Source organism: Lepidothrix coronata, unplaced genomic scaffold (genome assembly GCF_001604755.1).
Source record: "Lepidothrix coronata isolate B3197 unplaced genomic scaffold, Lepidothrix_coronata-1.0 Scaffold41, whole genome shotgun sequence".
Lineage (NCBI taxonomy): Eukaryota > Metazoa > Chordata > Aves > Passeriformes > Pipridae > Lepidothrix > Lepidothrix coronata.
The window spans coordinates 5,342,997-5,363,667 of NW_016690221.1; the positions used below are offsets into that span (position 1 = coordinate 5,342,997).

General features: G+C 41.7%; 1 protein-coding gene across 1 annotated transcript in view; it reads right to left on the bottom strand.

Annotated features, from left to right (window-relative positions):
- XYLT1 (xylosyltransferase 1) overlaps window positions 1–20,671 on the bottom strand; it is a 140,839-nt gene that overhangs the window by 59,444 nt on the left and 60,724 nt on the right. Inside the window, exons 3-4 of the mRNA XM_017813615.1 lie at window positions 10,773–10,945; window positions 9,940–10,142 (exon numbers count right to left, since the gene is read on the bottom strand). Coding sequence (XP_017669104.1) covers window positions 9,940–10,142; window positions 10,773–10,945 — 376 coding nt within the window. The remainder of the gene's footprint in view (window positions 1–9,939; window positions 10,143–10,772; window positions 10,946–20,671) is intronic.

The window sequence follows — 20,671 nt, forward strand, 5'->3', positions numbered from 1 at the left end:
AATCTCCTAACTAGAGTTATCCTCAGAGAAGAGTGGTGGGACTCCACCAGCAGAAGGGCTGTGTGGTGCTCTCTGTGCCACGGTGAAGCCGAGAGCTCTTCATCCCCCTGATGAAACCCCTCTGCTGAGGCTCTTTCACAAACTCATTTAAAAGTAAAGTGAATTACTGTAAACCAGGCCCTTCCTGAAGCTCCTCCTGGGCCTGCCACTCCTTTTGATCCCTGAGCTGCTGAATCAACCTGTCGGAGTGCATCAATTCAAAGGACCAGAAGGCAAAACAGGGAAAACGGGGTCAGGCTAATGGGATTTAACATTAATTCTGCACCAAGCCTAAAAAGATGGAAGAACAGGGCCTGGGGGGCGAAAGGGATAATGAACTGAGAGCTGATGGAAGGAAACTTAATTGGTTTTAACAACAGAAGGTCAAATTTTGTTACCTTTATTTGGGTTGAGCAATAATCTTATTTTGACAATCAGTGCCAGTTGATGACCTGCCCTACTCTTTGTTGGGACTGTTTTGGAGTAAGTGAAGAATGCAGAGCTGGGACATGGGGCACAAACATGTGGCAGAGAGGATGTCTGAGTGAGAAAACTGCAAAGGGAATTATAGATCCATTAACTGACATAACTGGGGCTGATGAGAAAACTACTGGGAGGGTGGGAGGCTGATGTTCCTGCTCACTGCTGTGCTTAACAGAGCTGCAACTAGAACAGTCTTATTTAATACCGAGACTAGAAGAGAACCAGTGGTTCACCTCAACTTAAGAAAAGACTCTAGAAAAGGTAGTCTGTCATCAGTGATCTCCTGACACTGCCAAGCCCTACTGTGAAGCAGTGACCTGGACTGTCCTGGCTGCCTCTCCTCTCCTGGGCTGCAATGGTTCATGAACCTGGGGGTGCTCCAGGCACTTTGTGATGATACCCAGCACTGGTATCTCTTGACACACTACATGTACCAGTTTCCCATCCCGAAGAAAGATCAGGGTGTAGTTCTGCAGCTGCCACCTGCAACATGACTTGAGCCCTGTGGGAACAGTTTCAGTGCCTACACAATACCACCTATACAAAGGTACAGCAGTGACACTGATCCTCACAGAGCAAGCACAGCCACAGTCCCTGCAAGCCCCCGCCACAGAAATACTCTGGAAGCTACCTTGCACCTGACTGGTGTGGTACGTCACATCTTCAGAACACAATTATCTGAGTTGGTGCTAAAATGTCCTCCAAAGCCGCCCCAATTATTTAAAGCCATAATGTGACACAAATAACCAATTTGGATTTATAGATCTTTTAGTTTTCAGCTGCCCCAAGAAGGCACTGTTGCAAGATTATTTGCCAGAAATTAGTTTGGGGCAGCAAACTTTTAAACTGAGATTGACTGTATTTGGAAAAGTCTTGGCCCCAAACCAGTTCCTAATGTGGCAAAGAGTGCAATTATCCTGATGAAAGCTTAGGGATGCTTGTGCCTACAGCTGGTTCATCAAGTAATGCTGAATGATGGATATAATTAAACAGCGTGTGGCAGAGTGGAATGTGTGTTACAATGAACCATTTAGGGCCTCATCCCCTCCGATCAGCCTGGAACTACAGATGGATCATCACAAACACAGTCAATGGCATTCAGCACCACTATTTATACAGAGAGATTCAGAAGTATCATATCAATGCACTGTGACTAGGAGTGCTGTGCAGGATGAGCAGAAATGAAGTATTCAATTGTAATACAGTGCAACTGTAAAAGCCAACTAGTCCCTAATTCTAGCTGGGACTGCACAGCAAAATTTAGGTCTGGAATTTCTGCACTGCCAGGTCAAAGCTTCCACAGTATCTCAAGATACAAAGATTTGACTAGTTGACACTAGTCAGGACCATAAAAGAAATTTAAAAATAAAAAAGAAGCTTGAGAAAAAGAGTCACATTCTACAGCACATCCCTAAAGACAAAGAACATCACACACAGAGGTGGCTCTACTCTCTTCCAAACCACCCAAGCTCTGCAGCACTGACAGTGCCCACAGACCCTGCTTTTGGTTGACAGAGATGTGAGAGCTGAGCTGGGCCTCCTCTGGAGCACCTGCAGACCGATGAAGTTTGCGGGGTTTGTTCCCCGCAGAAGAGAACAAAGGCTAAGAAGCCTCTTAAGCAACTCCCACGTAGGGGAGTGCACTGGAAGATCTCAGTGCTTCCCACCTGCAACCATCCTCCTTCACCCCAAAGCTCCCGAGCCTGGGGACTTGAGCATCAGCACGTGGTGTGGTCTTAGGGACTTCACTGAGTGACAGCAGCAGACAGAACAACACTGGATGTCTCTGTCCAAATAAATACAGTACTTCCCATCAGTGCTCCCCATAAATCCCAGGGAGTGAGGCAGCTGGTGGCCAGCTGGCTCTTACCTTGCACTATAATTCTGGGGAAAAAGGAGTTTCCACTGGATCAAAGTAAAGGAAGAGGCAGGTGGGACTGTACACTTGTGCCACCCACCCTTGCTCTCTAACCACAGTGGGTTACTACTGCGTTTTATTTATATAAAAGCACTTTTAAAAAACTATTTGTTGATCCGAAGCAGCTTTAATTCCATTCCAAAGTATCTCCTTCAAATCATCCATTCAGCTCATTCACACGCAGTATTACTGAATATCAAAATGTCAAAGTGCATAATTTAATATCAAGACAAGACCTGAATTTATGTATCAATTGGCTGAAAAATCTTAAACAGCAAATACCATTCAACGCTTACATTTTTAGCCCTCTTTTCAAGGGGAAGAATTCATCTATCCATCTCTCCCTCTCTTCTCTATTTCAATATCACCATTAAGAGACTGAATCAGAACATTTTGGCTCACCCTTTAATGGCCTTTTGGTTTGCAATTATTTAAGAGTGACTTGGGAAAAGTATAATAGCACATGTTGTGTTATCTTCACTTTGAACTGCCACCAGATATTATTTTGTAGCTGTTTTATTTTAAGTGGCATCTGAAATCTAAACAAAAAAGTGTCTTAATGGCAATTTCAGCAGATTTTTAATTTTCTTACAGAATTCAGTGAGACCACGAAGGGAGAGCGTGTTTAAAATGGAATGTTATAATAGGAATGTCTCCCTCTTTCAAGCAGTTTTAGCTTTTGGAATTTGATAATGATTTTACTGAACTTTCGGAAAAAAACCCCAAACAACCAAACAACAAAAAAACCCAAAACCAAGTTGAAGAGAGATTAAAGGTTCTCACAAAACCCAGGTAAACACCACATGGACACCTGTCTCTCTGCAGCTGCTGTTATCCACTTCACACTTAATCCAGAGTAAAAGCCACTTGAAGCAAAGTTGTGGGAGAGTGCACAAGAGAGAAGGGTCACACCTGAGATTTCTCTAGTGATCAACATCCCACTACACACTCAAACCCCACTGGAGCTTCTCTCCCAGGAATGCAGTGAGCAACTGAGTATCATGAATTTTGCTAAGCATGGATTTAAAGTACAAGAGCCATTCTGCACAAGGGACTTGGTTACCCCACACTTTTTGTCCACAAAGACAAGTCGTAAGTGAAAAACAGGTTTCATAAATAGCTCTGGTGGCAAGATCCCTCATACTGCTCAATGCCTTCCTCAGCCCCAACACATTGGCTACCCTTACAAAAACACTATTCCAGATACTATTCTAGCATCCTGAAGACAAAAGATGCAACTGTTGCCTAGGAACCAATGGTGCACATTATCACAACATTTGTGCTCTTATCCTTTACAGATCAGGCTGAATGGTATCCAGTGAAGACTCACATTTAACTCTCTTTTAGCAGGCAGACTTTTCTCTCAGTCATAAATAAGTAAAAAATAAATTGTGCCCAGAAAGCAAATGGCAAACAGATGAAAACCCTTTGGCTCTTTGCTGGAGAACCTCCCTGTAAGCAGCCCCAGAGCCAAGCCAGAAGAGAAGTGGGTACCAGCCTGGCAGCCCAGCAGTGCTCGGAAGCTGCAGCGCCCACCAAACTGCAGAGCTTGGCATCTGGGGCTTCCTTCCACCAGGCAGTCCCCACAGCGGTCTGAGACACTGGCTCAGATGCTTCAGTTCACATACCAAGAGATAAAGGGCTCAATATTTAGCACTGTAATCAACAAGGTAACATGCTGCCAAGTACAGGGGCACTTCGAGTAAAAATCCTATGCTAAAAATGTGCCTTATCGATGAATCTTTAATCTCCGCACTGTAAAGGTGTCTGGATACCCAAACCAGTCTCCAGTTTGGGGTGCATTTATTCCTGTTGCCAGACTGAGGCTGCTATGCAGCACACCTCAGAAGTACTAAATATCCAAAGAAGTTACAAAGAGCTGCAGATGTGACAATTCTCCAAAAGCAAAAGCTGCTTTACATCCTTAAATCCAGGAGAGGCAGAAGGAGTAACCTCAGTTGCCGTGGCTGCACAGAGAAAGGGTGTGTCTCCCACCACTAACATTTGCCAGCTTGAAGAAAACATTATGTTAACACCAGACGTAAATAAAATTTTTAAGCCACAATAATTTCAACATTTCACCCCACCCATTTGTGACCATGCACAAAACCACAGCCTTGCCAACTACTGATAATTTATCAGTAAAACAGAGAAACGGAGTAGCAAACTAAAAAGATAACCTTCAAAATATATATAAATCTCAAGCAAATGTGCTAGAAAAAGGAAGAAAGAAGAGGAGAAAAGGTTATTTGAGGGATTAAAGAAAGAAGCAAATCTGAAATTCTCAGAGAATGCAGATTCTAGAAAAACACCAATAAAGTTCCTTTTTGGACAGGAAAAAAGATTCCCTGTGAAGCATTAGGAGTGGATTGACATCTGGATTGCCAGATAAAGATATTCTGAGCAAACAAAACCACATACAGTGTCAGTGACAACACTGAGATAAAAACCTCAGGCACTGGCATCTTAACAGATGTACTGCAAAAGCTACCTGTGCTGCACTCCCATCTAGATGTACAGATATGATTTAGCAGTGCTTCAGCTCAGGATAACATTTGAAAGGGCACTTTAAAGAACACTGCACTATTTGCCTACTGCCTGGTACATTATTCTAGTGACAAGGCTTGCATTTCAGATCAGCATTGCAACATGTGGCTTCACATGGGGTGTAAGGTCAAATTCAGCCCTGAAAACAGTATCCTTTATCCAGGCTTTCATGTCCAGCTACAGCTTACACAATGCCAGGAAGGAAATATCTGTGGAGGACAGCTCTGAAGTCTGAATCTTAGTGAGACACAGAATTGTTAAATTAAATCAAGTCAAATTAAGACAGAGACAGAGAGGAACTGCCTTTCTAGCCAGTGTTTTGGGTGATCCTATTTGCCATTAAACAGCTTTCATCAGCTCTGCTGTCTTTGGGATTTCTAAATTCATAGCCATCAAGAGGGCACAACCGCATCTCAGACATTTCTCACAAAGCTAGAGTGATGAATGTGAAAGCCAAGTGCTTTGTTTCAGTTCTAGGAAGAAATTTTCCTGCATTTTCAATATTGCATTTCAAGCCTACACACTGCAAAAGCTGAGAAGTTTTGCAAAGCAGCCGGACAGCTTGAGTCTGGCATCAAAGGGCACCCTTCAAGTTTCTAAAGGAGCATCTAAATCTTTAGATGAACATTGCTATTAGCATTAACAATGTTACCTTGACCCTCAGAGGACTACATATTGAAGCAAGAGCAAGTCTGTCAATAGTTCTCTGCTAGCTCATTTTTCTTAATTTCTGAGTGTGATTCTAACTGACAAAGATGATCTCCATAAATTACACCAAATTGGCACCTGTTTAAAGGACCAGTCCCAGTCAGATCATCCCATTTACTTCCCAGAGTCTGTAGTACCTCAGGTGCTATTTGTATTATGACACCCATTTCATTGAAGTGCCAGACCAAAACCTCTATTAAAGGTGTCTCACTCGAATGAGTCTTCACAACACAGGCTTTTGTGAAAAGTAGGGCTACACAACTTCATCATAAGAAAGTGTCAAGCAGCAAAACACAAGTAGTTTCACTGGGTTTATTTTAAGTTCTGTTGTTATACCTGAGTGCTCATAATTGAAAATGTAGTCGCATCTGCATTTCTGGCTCCACCAACAAGACACTTTATTTTCTTACTATTCTGAAGCACTCCCCAAGCTTCTGCTAATAATTTTGCTTGACCTTTATTAAAGACCAAGCATTAGCTGGCAATTAGATTTGGTGATCCCTTTGGTGATTGAGGCTCTGTGATTTACTGTAAATTATAAATAGTTCAAATGTTTCATTATGTTTATTCTTTATACAAGCTCTGTGGCCAGGTAAGCGCTGACATGACATTCACTGTTAAATGATCTCATTAAACTTCTTAATTTAAGTGGTGCAACACTTCACCTGCCACATTATCCAAGGACTCCTGCAATGCACATTAAACATTCAGCATGAATAGATGCTCTACTATAGTTCACCTTGTTGGGAGTGAAATTTCAGTCCCTGAACATAAGGTTGACTACTTTATGCTCTTTGTCAGAGACAATAAATAATGCAAATAGATACCCATGTAAAGTAAGAGGTTAAAGACATCAATAGCTTTCCCACAGGGTTTTGAAAGAGGCTGTCAAAAGAAAAGACTTTAAATAAATAAAAAATACCACTAAAATTTAAAAAGTTAAGGAAAACAAAGGAAGGTGCTGGTTTCTTTCATTTCTTTATGAATTCAATGACTGTGAGAGATACTTCTTGAGAACTCTGGAAGCATGTGCTCTTTTTTATACACAAGCCCAGGGCTAAAGGAAGGGTAGTTGCACAACCTCCCACCTCAGAGTTTCATGTGGAGGTTTGTCTTTAGCCATTTCATCTGTCCTTTTCCTGCTTAGAACGTTTAACAGAGCTGAATGGAGTCAAGGTTGGATAATTCACCACATTATTTCACTTAGGCCAATAAATAACATATTGCTTTATGACTAAAGGGAAACATAGAATTTTTGTTGAAGGCACCTTCACATCCAGACTGTTGGTCAGTGATTTCTACTGCAGGAAGGAGAGGTTCATGGATTAGGACCTCCTTTGTGCCAGGTGCTGCACCTACAGACTCCACAAACGAAGCATTCAGGCATGAGGAAGAATAATAGGGGTATATGAATTTTCTTGGCCTGCATAGGTTTTATTTTACACATTTTTAATTGTTTCCTTCACAAAATGAATAGTTCTAATATTTTTTCCCCTGTACCTTTAAATAGTATGATCCTTAACATCTGCTTCTGGACATCTCTTCCAAAGTATGAAGGGCTCCTAGCAATTCTGCTGTAGTCCATGAACATACCAGACTGCTCCCTGGACAGATTTAGGCTTCATCATATAGTATTAACCCCACATACTGAATATGTTTTTCTGCCTTAGAAGGCTGGATTAGCTTTTATTATCAGAAGAGAAGTAGTAAAGGTTTCAGTGTTACAGATGGTATGGCAGATGGGAAGTGAAAGCTTAATATGAAGCAGCTCTGGATAAAAACTATTAATCCACAAAATTCATATGTTGTTATGCAGGGAAACCTAGCAAAACCCACTGCAATATGACTAACCAGTGAGAGAAGCGTAAACTGCCCGTAGCCCATTATCTGATAAATCATGGCATGAAGTCTGAAAGAAGAGGAAAAAACCCCTCAAACACCCTATTTACTATTTCCTGGAAAAACAATCAGCTCTCTTTGGGGTATGCAAGGAGTAATGCCTTTCTAAAGATTATAAAGCATATTAATTTATAGCTCCTCCACTATGAAAATGAAATGGACTCATATATGTATCTGATAACATTTTCCAGGGTTTATATCTGTAATACTCCATATTAAAAAATTTCTAACAATACTTATAAGTCACTGTCATTGAAGTTGCAGCGCTAAAAAAGGCTTCTTACTTTTTGTTGAAGTGCATCATGGTGTGAAGGGAAAGCACATTTCCTTCAGTTCTGGTAACAGAATACTCTGACAGAAAGAAAAGGGAGCACTTCAGATGCTGCCTGGCTGGTGGGAGCCCACCACACCTCTCTGAGAGCAGCTGCAATGGAGAACCACGACCTTCGAGAATTCCCTCTCTGAAGAAACGAGTGCCTGGAATTTCTCCAGCTGAATGGGACTTGTTCAGAGTTTGAATGACTGCAAGATGCCACGGCATTATTACAAAGAATACATTAACATTGAACTGGCTACAGTCTACTCAACAAATCCTGGGATTGTTTATGGCCATGTCTGTGAGCGACTGACCCCATCTGGCCCTGTGGTTTGAACTAAGAACAGTTCAGACTGCCACAGGTCATGGCCCCAGCATTACACACGATGGATAGAGTGGACTCAACACCACAGGATAACTGGACACATCTGCTGGAACTAGTCTAGTACTACACCAGACCTTCAGCAATTTTCTCTTACAATTTATCTTCATTCAAAGTGCCATCACCTACCTCCTCCTTTATGGTCTTGCATTAGCTCATCTTTTAGCATCAATACAGCATTCCTCACCAGGGAACTGACCGATAGGGAATAACAAGCTAGCTTTTCCCAAAACTCAGGAGATAGACAGAGAACTACATACTCTCCCTTACAAGCAAGGATAATATGTCAAAACTGTTAAGCCTCTTTCTGTTGGACACCACAAGTGTTTAACTCTGATGCAATGCGAAATACCGCGATTTCTTAATTCAAATCTCCATGTTCCAATATCAATGCAATCTCAGTGACTCGTGCTCTTCTCTAATTTTTCTCCCCCAAATGCACTGCATTTCTCTGACAGTGCTTAGAAATAGGCACCAGCAATAAAGCCTTTTGTCAGTCCTCACAGAGTCCTTCCTAAGGCCTCATGTTTATTTTCATTTTTCACCTCAGTGGCGAGATTTCTGTCCAAGTAGCAGCTTCAGGAAGGGACTCATACTTTGAGGGAGATCTTGGAGAAACCTAATCAGTGGAAGCATCTTTTATATTTCTTTTCTAGGAATATTAGAACCATGTTATATCATCACTCATCAGAAAATCGCCCAAGAAAGTTACTTCCCCTTTCATTGATTTATTTCAACATAGAGGGAAACAGAAGCCATAAGGAGAATTTCCTGTTTCCTTCTTCTTAATAACTCTTACAGCCTAAACCAAACAGTTTAAGGACACTTGGGGTTTTTTTTGGGGTGGGTATTTTTTTGATTTTTTGTTTTGGTTGGTTGTTTTTTTCGTTTGGTTTGGGTTTTTTTTATGGACTATCTGCTTTTGCACAATGTTGTAAACTTATGGAATGAAGCTGTGAGACCTGGGTGATGTAAATCCAGAAAGAATATAAATTTCACTTAAAATCACGAGCCTTATCATGTGGTTGTGTGGAAGTTGTCTGCCTGGTGCCATCTGAATAAAGATATTCAGGCAACGCTTGGTGCTGAAGATATAATTGACTCCTAGCTAGTTATTTTTCACTTCTACAACCCTTATCCTCCACAGAAAAAGTACTAAAAAAAGGGAGAGGAGAACATTACCTTCACTGAATCTGTATTCATACCTTTAACACTTGCTGAGACATCAAATCAAACTGTTAATCAGAGCCCTGGCAGGAAGGAATCTCTCCATGCCAGGGGTTCATTTGCTGAGCCCCAGCACTTCCTGCCACTTTACTCATCCTCTGTTGCCTCCTTTGCTGGAAGTATTGACTAACTAGAGCAGCCCCTCAGTGAAAGTGGAGGTCCAGTGCTGCTACCCTGCTCCAGCTGCAGTTCCTCCCAAGGAAGTGGAAGACACACAGGGTACAGTAAGGTGATTGTCTCCTTGGCCTAAGTGTGGCTCTCAGACACCTGCTTCACCAAGGGGAGTCTTCTGCTATAAAACAAAAGAAACTGCCCCTCTGACTGTGCTTCTTGCAGCACAGCCTAGACATGTCATCCCTTATATCCATACTTATTTCCTTCAGGAACAAAACATACACATTCTTAAAATGCTCGTTGTACCTGATTGGGTAGTCGGCAGCACTGAGGTTAATGAAGAAATCCCATGGCCAGTCATTCATCTCCATTAAGTCCCTCATGGTCTGCAGGTAGGTGGACAGAAGACTTGCTCCTCCCCAGATAGTTGCCATTCTCCAAGAAGTGACTCTCACATTTGGGTACTGGCTGGCAAACTGGAGCACTTGCCGATGCAAGTAATTGGATCGCTTTACAGGAGAAAAAAGTAATACATTCAAGTTATTCTGTCCAAAATTTTCTCTCCCTGTATTCACTAACCACCAACCCTACTTCCTGACTCACCGAGTGCTGCCATTGCTTTGCCCTCACCTACTATAGTACAAAACCTTCTTTTGCTAAATGCTTATTTGCTAAATGTACAGAGAACCCTGTTTAATTCATTTTATTACAACTACAGTAGTCACTAATCAGTGTGGTTAGCTCTTATTCATCATTTGTCATTGTAGATCCCAAAGGGCTTTCATAAAGGAGGTGAATGTTACCACCTCCCTTTTATAGTGTGTGACTTGCCTAAGGCACCTCAGGTCATCACCTCAGTCTGCATCAACTCATTGGTTGCTGCTAACTAAATGTACAACAGACAGACATGGAGAGATACTCATTGACATAGAAGGAGAAATGAAGGCTCTTACATAAAGAAGATACCAAGAAAGAAAAATAAGAAAAAAAAAAAAGAGGCTCCAAACATGTAACAGATGAAGAGACAAAAAGTGACGTGCACTTTATGCAGCAGAGGTAAAGAGAAGATGAAGAAGATGACAAAGATGGGTAAACTGACAGATGGTGAGACAGGCAATTTATAACCAGTGATATATTACCTTGTCAACATGAATGTAATAAAAATGGTCTTTATGGTAAATAGCCTTAAACATGCGCTGGAGCTGCCGAGAAGCTCTGCCATGAACAACCAAGACAAATGCGATCCTGACTGGGTTGGCTGGCATGTATTCTACGGAGTCGTCATCCCACTGTACATTGTTGTTGGCTTTTCCTGTTCAAAAACAAAACACAGGACATCTCTGAGTGTATCCACACGGCAGGGGTGCAGTGAGCAGTACACATTCCACCTCGGCTCTCTCTTCAAAAGCAGTTTCTATGGCAGAGCAAGAACTCACAAGGGGTGCCAGCCTGCGCCCCATCAAGATCATACCCCTTTCCTCTGTCCCCATACAGGGCCATCACCCCTTGGGCACAGCCATGCCAGCCTTCCCCATGCAGCCCTGCCTGTGTGCCTCATCCTGAACAAGGCTGCATGAACATGGGCAAGTACCCAGATGTTTATGAGTTGGACAAAGCTCTACCTGAGTACGCACATTTGTACCTTCAAAGGAGTCACCTCAAAGTTTCTAAGTATTCAAACAATGTCAAGGCCAACATTCCCCCAGAGTGAAACCCCCTTTTTGGCCAAAGCTGCTTGTTCCTCTGATCAGCACAGTTCTGTTGAGAAGCTGGTGAAACTTTGCTACTTAACAGCTGCTGAGGATTATTGACTGATAGCATTTACTCGTAACAGCAGATTTATTCTAGAACATTTAAATGGCAACATGCATATTTTCACTTCTTCATGTAGGAGAGGGGCTCTTACAATCCTATTTAAAATTTATGTTCATTTTTTATTTTCATGGAGTAATTTCTGGTCCTTGTTTTGTAAAGTAAGTGCCACAGTGCAAGGTTCAGACAGGATATATTGATTAACTGGAGAACTGGAGGGACATTTTCAATAAGGAATTTAAAGTGTTTTGGTTTATGTAACTGTTCTTCAACTCAAAAACCTGAACTTAGTGTAAGAAAATCGCAATTTTATCTGAAAACTGGTATTCATTCTTCAGTTAAACAACGTCAAGTGCTCTGACCTTGTAAGGACCTTTTTCAACAAAAATGGTTTAGACAGAATCTGAAATTTTGAATATTAGCAGAAAAAGGAAGCAAAGTACCTCAAAGCTAAAAAAAAATTCCTCCTGCCCCAATTTTCCTCTTGCATATTTTAACATTATTCTTTTTTAAGTGAAAGGGATATCATTGTCTCAAATGTTGCTTAGTGTGTGTCACCCCTACCAAAGGTACAATTTTTCAAAGCCCTAAGATCTGAGTTGTTATCCAGTTTCTGCACTTAGTGCCTTTTGTGATGCCCCCTTCTCCTCCCACCTCCACGTACCCCCCATCTGAAGACTCCTTTTGCAGACACAATAAGCTTGCACTGTGTTACAGGACAAACTTGAGGCTGCACTTGGGCACAGTTATCAGACAGCAGGAGTACAGCCACAAACCCCACTGCACCTTCCAAAACATCTACAGCTATTAAAAACACATGCTTATGTCTGTGTGATTTGATATAAGGAACAAGAAAGGCATTTGCCAAGTGTGAAGTGAGAGTAGGAGAGAGGGAAAACACTTTTCCACAGGCTTTTGAAACTGGAAGCGTATGTTGATCAAAGTAAGCAATACCAAAAGCTTTCTTTTTTTGTTTGTTTTGTTTGTTTTCAAAAGTATTAGTTACGAAACAAAGTCTGAACACACAGAAAAGATCTTTGCCTGATCCCTCCTGTGTATCTTCTCCTTGTTCAAAGGAATAGCATAAACTCAGAAAAAACAGACCAATTGACAGTTTGCAGAGCACCCTTTCAGGTGATGAAACAATGTGATCCCCTTAATTGTAATGAAATGCCCTTGAGTAATTGAAACACTTCTTTTAGACAACCACGAGACAGATCCTGCTGCAATGGGAGCAGCACATTCCAGAAAGGAATGGTTTCAACATCTCCCATAACTCTTCCTTCAAGTTCCTTCCTCCTCAGCAGTGTTCCCCTAGAACACTTGCTTTAAGTTAGAATCTGTTCTTTCCATCCTGGAGGTCCAGGAAACTGTACATGTAAGAGGTACAGCAAAGAGAATCAGGCTCTTCTCTGGACTATGTAAGGGGCTAAAAGGCAGCTGGGTCCCTATCCAGGAACATACACAGATCCTGAACACTAAAGAGCCTATGAAGTCCCAGAGGCTCACTGCCCCATGCAGCAGACTGTTACTGTGCACAATCCTGCACAGAATACCAGTCTGCAGTACCATTGCTCATAAATTAATGCAACTTTATTGCCCCCAGTTGTATTCAGACTAGCCACTTCTAGCCCCATGAGTCACTCAGCTTCAAATGGGACACAAAAAACTTACATGGGATTTCTTTAAAAAACCCTCCAGCACCAGTTCAGTAAGAATCAGATGAACATTAAAAAATTAAAAATAAAGCTTAAATTTAATTCCTTCTATAATTTTCATTTTGTGTATTATGGCCATTAGCCTTTGCCCAGTTCTGCTGTTTCTCCTGAGCAGCTGATGAGCTGCCCCATGCACGTGCCTCGGATTTCTGCACGGTGACAGGGACAAAAAGGGACTCTGAGAGAAAGAAAATGTGCTTGCAAGGAGAACTGACAGGGCAATTGCAATTGCTAAAACAAGCCATTTTTCTTTTAAACTGCTTTGATTTCAAACTGATGATGTCCCATCAATGGACTCAAATATTTTTCGTGGTTTTCATTACATTTTTGGATACCTCTCTTCTGAAATCAGTGGCTTTCTGCAATGATATGTAGAAGGTGAGGGGAATTTAAAATAGCTATATTGCAGGTCTTTTATTTTAAACTAACTTTCCTTCAATACCCACACTATCATTTATCTAGCAATTACTGAGAACAAAATCCTCCCGAATTTTCACCTGAAATGCCACCTCACTTCAATGGGTTTCTCTAATAAATTCCTGCAGTGACTTATTTTGCTGTTTTCCTCCTCTCACCTCTTCTTCCATGCGCTCCTTTCTTCCTTCTCTTTTAGGTTTAAGTTTTTATACTTTCATTTGTGAGCCGCATACTATTATGACTTCTTTAATCTAATCCTTTTCTTGGCTGCCTGGAATTTCAAAAGGTAAGAATGTTATACTTTTTCCATCTGTCAGACTATCTGCTACTTTGCTTTATACTGTCACTTCCCTGGTTTTAGCTTGTGGCTGCTTAGAACCCTTTATTTTTCAGACTGCTTCACTGACAAAGAACCAGCCTGGTTTGCAAATAAGATGAAATTGGAAGGAAACATTCAACTGAGTACCTGCTTACTAAAAAATACAGTAGGACTTCAGAGCTATATGGGCAATGTTAAGACCTGAATAGCTCCATCCACTTCATTTCTATAAAACCTGTGCATACCAGAGAATTCATGGGCAGCTCCTTGCTTGCAGCACTCCCTCCTCCCAGCCTTCACAACACTTGTCACCTCTCCACAGCCATCGTTTGCCTTTCCAAGAAAAATGAGTCAAGCCAACACAAGAGAATTCCCACCTTCTCCTCTTGCACAGGTCACCTGGGCAGTCTCAGTGGAACTGGAGCTGCACTCCATCTCACCTAGAAAGTTTCTCTGAGCGTGGGTGTTGCCTGTTGAGTGAAGTTTCCTATGCCTTTAGGGAATTCCCTTTTTCTAGGATAACTTATGCAGACTGGTGTTTTATAAATCATAATAAAAAGCCCACAATTTAATAAAAAGTAAAACAAAAACTGTGAAGAATATGATTGCTACAGTTCCATCTTGAGAGCACAGCTCTACCCTCAAAATAGCTTTGCACAAATGAGTGAGTGGGGAGAGTGAACAGAGCATCCTCCTTATGGCCATCTGGCACAGGTGAAACAGTAGCTCTGGCCTGGAAGCAGGACTTGTTGCCTTAAACTTCCTCAAAGTTTTCCATTTCATTAAACAATGGAAAAGGTGGATAGAAGAGCGACTTCTCACGCTGCCTTGCTTCAGGGAAACTGCCACATGGAGCCTCAACAGAAGGGGCAGTGCTCACTTAGCTCACAACAAACATTTTCTAGCCCTTGTATCAAACCGTATTTACTGTGCTATCCTACACTGAACACAAACATGGCACTTTGATCTGTGACCAAATGTCTTTCACAAACTTACTGAGAAAAGAGAAAGTTGCCTTTTGGCTTCCTGTTCAAAGCCTGAAAGGACTGGCATAAATGTGTGTTAGCAGGAAAATCCGTACCTGGTTTTGTAGATAACACGAGAATCTCAGCTCCAGTGCAATTTCAACCTGCACTTTCTAAAGCCCAGAGAAATCAATACTCATAATTAAGAGTTTAATCTTCATGTATTGCAGTATTACTAAATGCCAGAATAATGACGATGGTGCAATCATTTTCATATTTATTGTGATGCCACATTATGTTCAATCATCAACCAATATAACTCAGAGCCAACCTGCTAATCTCTTACTTCTACTGCTAATTAATGAGATTAGACTTCTCCAACAGCACAAAGCAATCTTTTAATCAATTTTGTGAGCCATATTATGTTTTGTAAATCAATCCATCAAAATCTGTTCTCAGTTTGGTATTGTCCTGGCTGTTCAACAGGACACCCCTGCACAGACATACCTGGGTGCTGCTGACTTCATCTTAACACAGCTGTGTGTGTATACTGTGCCTTGATCCATGAATCAATGGATAGAGGACATCAGAAGAGTTATTGCTGTGTAGTTCAGCCCACTATTTACTGCTATTACATCCATAAATGCAATCAGAAGCCCTGTCATTATAGCAGGAGTATGAGCCATAATCACTCCAAAGAGGCAGAGCTCTGCAGTCCCTACTTAAACTCACAGGAGCAGCCTCATTCCCTTCAGTGGGACCATTTCTGCAACAGCCAGCTGAGTGGTAGTTGCTGAACTCAGATTTCCACTATAAACTCCTTTTCAATTGCTCACAACTCATAACAACACAGCAGGTCGAAAATTTCCAGGCTTGGCTTTCATCTGAAAATGTTTTCCATTTTGGTTAGAGCAAAACCAGTTTTGCCTTGTTTGAATGGTGACAAAACAAAACACAACAAAAAAGACAAGACAATGTTTTCATTTAGAAAACACAATTTTTTTATCAGACCTAGTAATAGAAGTAGCTGGAGTTATATAAAAACTATAAAAAATGTCACTGAGCAATTTACCAGTGAGCCATCAGAATGTGATGAGAAGTCTTTGTCTGAAGGCTTGATAACAGCAACATTCATCTGTCCTGAGCCAGAACTCTTGCTGGAGTTAAGGCCCAATGACCCATTACAGCAAGTGCATCACTTACCATCAGGCTCAGAGGGAATGTTCTCTCTTGCTGCAATGCCCTCCAGTGAGGACACCTTACACAGGCAAGGTAACCTCTGTAGCACAGCGTGTGTTAATCACACTTAGATGAAAAAGCAATTTTTCCTAAGTCAGAACCTAGAAAACTATCTCTAGCAACATTAGTGCCAACTTTGGGATGCCAGTTTTCACCTCCAGCCTAAGAAACAATCCTTTGTTTCCATGGTGGCCCTTGTGGAGATCTTCAGTGAAAGAAAGAATTTTAAGTGAACACTGATTTGATTTTATAATTAGAACCATTATTTATAAGCTAAATGCCCACTGGTCTATTCTCTGTGTAGAAGACCCCTACAGCAAATAAGGTTTTCACCACAAAGCAGACTGTAATTCTGGTGCATCTGTACATACTGACAACCAACGGGCCACAGAGGGCTCTGTGCACCACAGACATGTCCTGGTCACTGCAGGGCCATCACCTGCTTTCTTGTGCTGCCAAGGAGCAGCAGAAACATGAGCATCTCAGGGAATCAGCTCCACCTCAGGGAATCAGCTCCTCCTGTGCCAGCTGAACCCAGCACATCCACCACCGTTGTCAATGAGGGGCTCTTTGCTTTAGCAAAACAAATCAAGTTCCTGATGAAGATAATTAACATGACTGGTCATATGTGTGGCTTCTCCTACTGGGTTTTAACTTGTTTAGTAAAGTAGAAGAGGTGAAATCAGCTGAGATGATCTTCTGTACAACTGTCCCCAGGGCATGGGGATTTGAGAGGGATGCTTATGATTTACAGAATGACGTGTTGCTAGTTATGTTCTGTAGATTTCCTTAAAACTGCTGTTACCCATACTTTTTATCTGTGTGTTACTGTTGAGAACTTTGGAAAAAAAATCTGAAATCATGCTGCTATTGAAGAGTAGATATTCAATTTTTTTGCAGTTGTGTTTTATCTCAACAACCCCATTCTACTGTTTTTCATCCTCAGACTCTACCATGAATTACAGAAGCAATTTATGATCCCCTGTAAGTTCATATGATCAAGTAACCCATAAGCAAAAATCAATGCAAGGCAGGCGGGAAGCAGTGAGACATAATTTACAAGAACTCAGTGGCCAGTGCATTTAACATTAAAGAGACAGATTTCAGTAATGTTCTTTCCATGCTGAGAAGAAGCCCTTTCTTGGAACAAAGGAGCTGCTGATGTGGGCAATTTTGAGTCTTCTTTTATCATTTCAGAGGGTGACAGTATAAACTTAAGGTAGTCAGAGGAGAAGAGTCTCTGCCTTACAGCTGGAAATTTCCCCTCATAAGATCACTGGAAGTTTCTCTACAGTGAGTTTGTGAATTGATAAGCAGCTCTGCATCCCTGCAGAATTTATATAAAAAGAGAAACTCACTGTCATTACAGATTTAGGTTCAGTTCTGGTGTCCATGAACAGAAAAATAAAGTGAATGAAAGAAGGAAGGTGGAAGACAGAGGACATAGGCAGAACTGTTTCATATTCGCAGCTGGATCATGAGAAGATGAATTTTTTCTATCTTTTCCCAAAGGGAAAAAAATATAATTTTCTGTTTTGGAATTTAAAAGAAAACATTTCCATCCCAGCTTTGTCATCCTCCTGTTACAACTACTGAACATTTGTGCTCCATGCACCACTTCCAAGACTTACTCAAGAACCCACTGGGGCAGGCATCATCCATTAAGTAAATCCAGAAAGAAAGACACCCTGCACCAGAAAACTTCGGTGAATATGGCTTTTTTCACGTGATTTGCAGGATTCATTGTAAATGAACATATACAAAAACCTTGAGAACAAAGACCGAAATTTTTTGCATCACAAAACCTGCAAAAGCAGTTGGGACAACACAGGACTGTCCAAAATCAATCTTCAGGGTCTGTGTACGTGCACATGTGCAAGTGCTGTGACAGCACATTCATAGCCACTAAAATTTCAAACAAAACCAGGCAGCATTTGGTTTGAAGCAGCCTGCCATACTTCAAACAAAAATTCTGTTCCGTCTTGCAGTCTCGAGTCATTACTGAAACCATTTTTATGATTTGCAAATGACCAACTAATTATCAGATTCCACTATACTGCGCTTGTAACACACACTAAACTTAATTTACTATGATACTTATCTAGGCAGGCCAATCATCTCAGTAACAAGCTTGCTTTTCTGACTATTCTAATTATGAAAATGGTAAGCATTCCTGGGAGACAAATCTCAATTATTTGTAGTTTTGCTGGAGTGTGTTAGTCAAGTATTTTCTCCGTATTCCTACTGACTGCCATGAATAAATAACACTCAAAAGCAACAGTAAATTAATTAATGTTGAATTAGAGTGAATCTCCTAATAATAGTATTTATCATATCAATTAACAGTCAATTAGCACATCATGATCAGTGTTACTAGGGTGAATACAAAATGCCTTCTAAGTGAGCATTGGGCTATGTTTTCTATATCCAGTGACATTACTGGACTTCAGAGATGTAACATACAGCAAATCCAAGAACAGACACAAATATTCCTTGCAAAGACCATTCAGTCCTCTTGCACCTTAAACCTTAGGCGGACTTGGCAGCCCAGAAACCATCCAAATCCTGGGCTGCACCCAAAGGAGTGTAGCCAGCAGGTCAAAGGCAGTGATTTTCCCTCCTTTTTGGATGCCCCAATCCTGGCAGTGTTCAAGGTCAGGTTGGATAAGGCCTTGAGCAACCTGGTCTAGTGAAAGGTGTCCCTGCCCACGGCCTGGGCGATTGGGACTAGATGATCTTTAAGGTCCCTTCCAATCCAAACCATTCTGATTCTATAACCTAACATTTAGGAGGTAACACCCTTGGAAATCACAAAAAAGAGGAAGACCCCTATTTACAGGTACCTGTATCATACAGCCCCTAAGAAAACACTGTAAATAAAAGAGATTTTCCAGCTTGATTTTCAAGACAAATCAGCAGCCTGTTAAGAGTGGGATCCCCAGCTCAGAGTCAAAACTTGTGGAGACCAACCAGCCAGGTTGTCTGCAGGAGGAGACACTTCGATCAGCTGAGTTACCACTGTCTGGGAGGCTTTGTGCTCGTTAGGAGGGGAGAGGTTACACAAGGAGAGAAGTGAAAGGGCTGAGATGAGGCATGTGTTTAGTTATCTAATCCACCACTAATTGTTGCTAAGGATGCTCCTATCAACAGCCCAAAACTGAATGAGAACAGAAGTTTGTCAGATGAGATAAGTCATCCCACCACTCCCAAGAAAACTGATGACACAAACCCAAACGGAAGCATTTATAAAACCTCATTCACAATTTGCATTTTCTGGACACAGCTACAGCCATGCCAACAGCACTCTGGCTTCTACAAAAGCATTTGGAGGGTACCCAGTTCTTCTGGGCAGCTTGTTTAGTGGGTGCCTGCTATGGGTCAATGGTCACCAGCACATCCTTCCTGGACAGCCCCTGCCAGGGCTGCTGGCCACCAAGCTGCCTGCAGTCCCTACCCCTCTGAGCAGTGACAGTGGGGAGGTTCACACCACTCAAGTGCAGAAACACAATTTAGGTGCCTCTAAATCTTGCTGCTGCACAGCCTCTCCAAACAGTCCGTGGAGACAGAAGGACTCTCCAGAAGCCGTTTAGGTGATGGCAATAGCAGCAGAACTGGCCAGAATGGCAAAAAGGCTCCTTTATAGGAGCTGTTAGACTCGGGGCTCTCTCAGGCAACAGTGGTGGCCCACAGGTACATCAGTCTCCTCCTGGTACAGCAGAGCTGCTGCCTGGGGATGTGGGTGACGGCAGCCCAGAGGTGCTCCCAAGTCCTGCAGTTTGCCCTTAGGGCACTTCTATCAGAGAACTGACCATTGATTTAGGTGGCCTGAATTACACAGCAGAGGATGCCAGCCCTCTCACTGCAGATGGATTACATTCCAGCTGGGACACCAGTGACTGGCTCACTGCCATTCATGCCAAAACTAACAATGGGCTTTGGAGTCAGCTCTTCTCTACACTGAAGCACCTCACTCCCTTCCCTGCTGGAGAAGCCTTTAGATTTCTTGAGCAAGATAGGATAAAAACATAGAAAATGTCCTTATTTCAGTTCAGACTTTCTCTTCTGCCACAAATGATCAGGAAGTTTAAGCCTTCAAGGAACAGAAACTTGAAAGCCGACCAGTTACTACACAGCAACCAAGGTATACATCAAACAAGAAAGTAACAATATCAACATAACAAATCCTAGGCAAAATAGCAAAAGAAATCTATCAAGGCTCATACTTCAAATTAGCATTTGAAACAGCCTTTGCTGATTGGAGTGTCTGTTTCGGTGTGTTTGGAGAGTGGCACATCGTAACCTTTACACCATCTCTACCTCTCATGCTCACAGCACGAATAATCAATAAGGAGTGAAAACATCAGCAACTACATACACCTCTACTTCACATGATCTCCCAAGAGATATTATGTACTGCTGAGACTATCAAGAATTGAAGAGGTAGATAAAAGCATGTTTGTTACCTGCCTGATCAATGTATGCCCATTTTGTTTTACTGTGCTGTCCCCTTTCAAGTCCTATGTAAACTACCATTTCCCCCAGATAATCTTAAGAAATTAACAGTTAAT